At 31.8% G+C, this 6,000-nt stretch overlaps 1 protein-coding gene across 1 annotated transcript in view; it reads right to left on the bottom strand.

Annotated features, from left to right (window-relative positions):
- Positions 1 to 405: 405 nt before the first annotated feature.
- Positions 406 to 6,000, bottom strand: part of LOC124358948 — a 108,587-nt gene continuing 102,992 nt past the window's right edge. Inside the window, exons 3-6 of the mRNA XM_046811232.1 lie at positions 3,892 to 3,963; positions 1,873 to 2,009; positions 1,258 to 1,372; positions 406 to 591 (exon numbers count right to left, since the gene is read on the bottom strand). Coding sequence (XP_046667188.1) covers positions 492 to 591; positions 1,258 to 1,372; positions 1,873 to 2,009; positions 3,892 to 3,963 — 424 coding nt within the window. The 3' untranslated portion in view covers positions 406 to 491. The remainder of the gene's footprint in view (positions 592 to 1,257; positions 1,373 to 1,872; positions 2,010 to 3,891; positions 3,964 to 6,000) is intronic.

Here is a 6,000-nt window from a genome sequence, read left to right as displayed (position 1 = left end):
AATAACTATAAAATATCTAAACAAATTGTGACTTTACATTTGAATTTATTATGGTCGGAGCCGAAATAATTAAATCTACATTCACGATAAAAAAAAAAAAAACACTGATTCCATGTTTTTAATTTAGCATTTATTTTATTAAAATAAACTAGGAAGCAGAACTTATCACAATATACGAAATGTTAACATAATCACAATACTGCAGCCGTAGACAACAATGTAACCCACAAAATAAATTCCATTTATAAAATTCCATAAGCCTCATGGGACATTTCACTGTTTTTATAGTGTATATAATATAAAATATTCTTTTATGAGTACCTTTTTCCCAAAATGTCTTTGTCACACTCAACATTGCATAAAGAAATAGATATTGACATGAAGAGAAAAAATAAAGAGACCATATACAAGTAAATATTTACACATTTTATTAACAACAATAAGTAAAAATATAAATTAAAAATAGGTCAAAGTCACGTGGTCGAGTGACGTCAGATATCCAAGATGGCGTCTTGCTCCAGAGGAGATAAGTTATCTGCAGATACTGGCCCCGGCAGAGAGTCGTCCAGAATTTCTGTAATGTCGTCAAACCTGCACAAGCCACAATATATATTTCGTTATTTTAAGTTGTAATTTATTTAAAAATATATAGAAGGAGCAATCATTTCTTTACACGTCAGAGAGTTTGAATTAGTGAAAGTTTTTTTTTTAATAAGGGTTAACAATTGTGACATACAATAGTAATTAAATATAATATAAGATTATATTTTAGAAAGGGCTATTATTCGTATGGAAATTTAATATAACAGAAATCGCTATGTCTGTTCCATTCCAAATATCTAAAATCATTTGAATGACTTCAATATATGTTGAATAACATTTCAATGTGTCAAAATTACTTAGATTTTATGAAAAATATTTTTCAAACTAGTATTGTAATTTAGTATTACAAGTAGATCAATTAACAAACGATTATTAAATTACCAAATGGACTCTGAATAATGTTATTTAAAGCTACAAATTTAAACCTGAATTGGTGCGAATGAATTACATGAATATATCTACCTGCTAAAAGTAACGAGTCTTTTTAATGAATGACAAGTTGGGTTTAATGAATAATAGATTTTTATCTAGTCGGTAGTTCAATTGTTGGTATAACGTTACACTATGTTGCTTCGAAGATCTATGCAAATCAAACCAAAGCAGAGGCTGACTAAGAAAGCAAGTTTAAACAGAAAATAGTAATGTTAAGCAAACCTGTCTTCCTGACTTGGTGTCTGACTGAGTAAAAGTCTACCAGAGTGTCTTCTATGAAAGTGACTGCGGCAGGTGAGGTACAGGTAACACACAGCCAGGATAAGCAGCTGGATACCTGAAAAAAAGGACCAGGATCACTTACTGTACCACGTATAATAAGCATCGTTATAGAAACCTGTTATTTTTTATGCCAAGTGACATTTTCGCTAATCAATTGGTTGTATTTGCATATTTACTCCTCGAATAAGGTCGTTTAAAAACTGCTGTAAAATATATTGTGTGCTACTGCTCAACCAGTAAACAATTTGTGCGAGTTCATTGTTCATAGGTATCAAAGCATTTATTTAAAGAAATTTTGGAGAAGTACATGTCTAACAGCGTTTTTTTTATTAACATCGTGACATTTTTTCTTACTCATCTCGGCGTATCGTTACCTATCACTACCGTCAGAACTAAATTCTCCCCGAGATCGTAAAACTTACATTTTTAGATCCTCCCTTGATAAAAAAAGGGATAAATAATTAAAGTGGTTACCACAACAATGGCATTATATGTTACAAAGTCATACGTTTTAATGGCAGACCAAATTTCAGCTTTGTCAGAACAGCGTTGTACCTGCGACGATGGAGAGCCAGAGCCTGTGAGGTCTTAGGAAGAGCACGACGGCGATGGCGGTGTACAGGATGGATCGCTTCCACAGTCCACACCAGAGGAACACGTCCCAACACCTATACATAAGGTGGTCTTCGTTCCTGGAGACATACAGCAGACCTTCAGTTCACTAGCAGGTTCCTTACCGTAGAAGTTACCTTTAGGTTTTATTCTCTGTTGTACAAGTTGGGGTTTCGTAATATAAGAATCATATAAATACTGTTGTAACATTAGATTTTCATCAGTAATCAGGACGGTAATGTTTTTTGGAATTTCAAATCATTTGAAAGTAAGAAAGGATATTTTTGACGACTTTAAGTTATTTTGTACTCTTAGAACAAGAAGCTTAATACATTACAACTAGTCCTATAAGGACCTTTGCTGACGCAGTGTCAGGATATTCTAGATGGGTAAGGTGGGGATTAGTTGCCGCCTCCTGTCTAGATTCATTAGGAAACATTTAGGGCACTGATCTCAAGTCCCCTTGTCCTCTCGAAAAAAGGGTCTCTTAGGGAATAAATCCTTCCAACTCCAACAGTCATCTCCCGAAGTAGACTAGATCTATCGAATTACCCTTGCGTCCCATAATCTCGACATTTGCAGTTATTGTGCCGCTCCTGGACATTCGTAAGGCTGCCCAGATATAAGTGACACATCGGTTTTTGCTGTACCCAGTGTGATTTCAACTGAAAGGTATAAACCAGCCCCTTTGGGGAACGGCTTTAAGTTTATTTTTTAAAGTATTCATCACACGATTTGCAGAGGGAAAGTAAGAAATAGTTTACTCCACATAATATAAATGATATTATATTACAGCAACATAAATATTTACCAATAAACAGTATAAATATGAAATAAAATTGAAAATCATTGTGTTAGAAAAGTCACTTCTGATTTAGAATTTTAAGTAATTGATTTTAGGTGAAGCTACATTTATAAAAGTATTTTTTTAAACACATATTTTTTTTATCCACAGCATTGTCTATTAAAAATAATTATACGTTTAAGCGGATCTTGAAACACATTATGGAGAACAGTAAATGTTATAAATAGCGTCTCCGACAGCCATCGTATCTCTGAGAATCCAAGTACAGATTGAGTGAGCGAGAGAGCGTTATGTGTTCACGTCACGACAGATGGATGTCCTGATATACATACTCGATATCCGCGGCCTGGACCAATCAGAATCCATGAATACTAAAATATAAGAAATATCTTGGCTACCAAATATACAACTGCTATTACTGGTTTGTTATATTACAATCAACGATTTACTCAACGAATGAACTTGCTTTTACTAACCCTTAAGTTTTGCTCCATGCAATGTCAAATTAAAAGACCTTTTCATACTCATTATATATTCATATACGTGATTTCAATAAACATTGAGTCACAAAAAGTACTTGCTTTGCCAGGACTCGAACCCAGATCTCTCACTTTCCGGGTGAATATGCTAACATTACACTACAGAGCCCTTACTTTTTACGATTCAATTATTTTGTATTTAGCCGTATCTGTGACATATGCGTTTAAATACATAAACTAAAATATGATCGGAATACCAAATATCTGTCAAACAACTTTAATAATAGTATTTTTATAATTGTATTATAATTAATTATAATCGCATTAATTATAATTCTATTTTTAATTATTGGTTTCTCAACCACAAAATATAAGGGCCTTTTTACCAAACTCTTAAATCGCATGAAAAATATTGACTGCGAAACACACAAAGCTGAAGAGCACTGAGCTGGTGAAAAAATATTTTGAGTATGCAACATTATATATGACTGAAATCAGATTTCAACTCAAGACCATCTAAGACCAAACATTTTTATCACTGGTTACAATGATAAAAATTAAGATTAAAGTCAGTTCAGTTAGTCTTTCAAAGGTTATATTATCTATGTTATATAAATTCGTATTTGTGCAATTCCTTCTGTATATTTGGCACTATCTGTAATATTAAAATTGTATTACCTGAGGCAGACTTGCAGGAAGAGGGTGACCGCCCACGTGATCTCCAAAACAAACACCAGAACAGCTCCTAACCTGTTGGCAATAGGTCAACAATTAGCACTTAGGAGCTAAACACCACTACAGCCTTTGGCAAAAACAAGATAAAAATATCAAAATTATCACTAGTGTTTGATCTAAACTGATTTTCACAATATTTTTAATGCATTAGTATTATAATATTACTGGTTTAGAGTTTTATCGCTACTACCTTTCTTTGGGGAAAGGATCCATATCACTATTATAGATCTTAGTGAATTAGTTCAGGATTCTTATTATAATTTGCAAGTGAACGTAAAAGAAATTTCATTTCACAAAATGTAATAACGACGTGTATTACTAAGAAATAGAAAATAATGTCACTAGCAAATTTTACTTTGTACAAAAAGGAAGCAGATACACCCATCATAAATATATGTTTACATTGTCTATGTATGTGCTTCTACAAAATAGTCTATTTATGAAGGATGCAGTCTATATTTACACTGTCTACAAAGCATTGTTTCCAGTTGTCTAAATAAGCGCCTTTGATCGAACATTTGACATTCTTTGTCATTCATAAGTCCATTATCGTTTAGTATGGTTTTTTATGTGTTACTTATAAGTGTGTAATGGTTCTATTGATAAGAATAATATATATTAAAGTAATATATAACAATTATAAATAACAATTTTGATATTGTGTTCTTGATTTTCAAACGCTGATTTTAAGTATATCGCCCTGGAGAGGTCTGTAGAGAGTCTTAGGAATCTATAAGACATCGATATTTGCAACACAACGCTAGCACAATGAGCACATACGTTGAATAATCAGTGCCTGTAATTTATGTGATATGACTTTTCTTTTCTATTAATTTATTACACTGAGATTTAGTAAAGGTTAGAAATATCGCTACAATTTACCGTAAAATTTTAATATTTTCGTATTTTTTTAAATATATAAACCCCTATAGGTGGAGTATTATGATTTGAAAAGAGTTATAAGTTAATCAGTAATAATATTAATAATAATACTAAGCCAAATCTATAACTAAATTTAATCACTTATAATTTTATAATTGTGTATATAAATAATTCAAAAGTCAAATGGCCATGCAAATTTTTTAAAATAAATACTCTACATCCCGCATTTCATGAAATATTTTATCGATAAATGCTTTCATACGGGTGGTTTTCTTGGTTTACACTACTGTCGTAAACAAAACACATGTTAATGAGGATGACTATTACAACTTGATAAGTTTTTGCGCTGAATGAAATAGTACTCGTAGACACATGAAATATTGTATACTCTCAACAAGACAGTCATTGCCTACACTGGACTGGATAATTCGTGACAAGTGTATAAAATGAAGAGAGATCGATAAGACTGACACAAGCGTAAATAAAGTTAAGGAAGTCCAGTTAGAATCCAGAAGCGAACTACTTAAAACAACAGTTCGTTTTCTACTTTATTTACTTTCTGTGTAGTTCTTGTACTGTGTTTTGGACCTCTTACTAAGTTGTTAGAGGTGGAATATTAGAACAGTTGTTACTAGCAACAATAGTATTTGTTCTGTAATGCAAAAGATTATTTAATTTTTAAGAAATAAACGCATATATGTTTCTTTCTTATATTGACGGCAACACATATAAAATATAAACTTTGATTTGGATGTAAATAGTACAAGAATTGATAGAAATAGCGCTGATATTTAACATACTAGGACAGATATTAGGTCTAATTATCTCCAATCCAACAATGGCATGAGTGGACATTGACCGACCAATAAGGTAAACTACAAATAAGCCCTTAAAGTTCTTATAAATAGGGTATTCACAAAAGGATGTCTCAAATTTCTGAGAGTGATAGTATTCACCATTAAAAAAGAATGTCATGTAAATATAGGTTGAGAAATGTCTCATTTAGCCGCTATTATTATCTGCAGTGAAGCGAAATAAAACAAATTTGCCACATATGTTTGACTAGATAAGAGTAACATATATTAAAAAAGAATTGTGTTAATTTCTATAATGTTGAATAATGATGTCTGCTGAACATTTTAAAAGTGAGTAGAATTATAAAATATTTAC

This window comes from Homalodisca vitripennis, chromosome 4 (assembly GCF_021130785.1).
Source record: "Homalodisca vitripennis isolate AUS2020 chromosome 4, UT_GWSS_2.1, whole genome shotgun sequence".
Classification (NCBI taxonomy): Eukaryota; Metazoa; Arthropoda; class Insecta; order Hemiptera; family Cicadellidae; genus Homalodisca; species Homalodisca vitripennis.
This window is presented reverse-complemented; position numbering and strand designations above follow the sequence as displayed.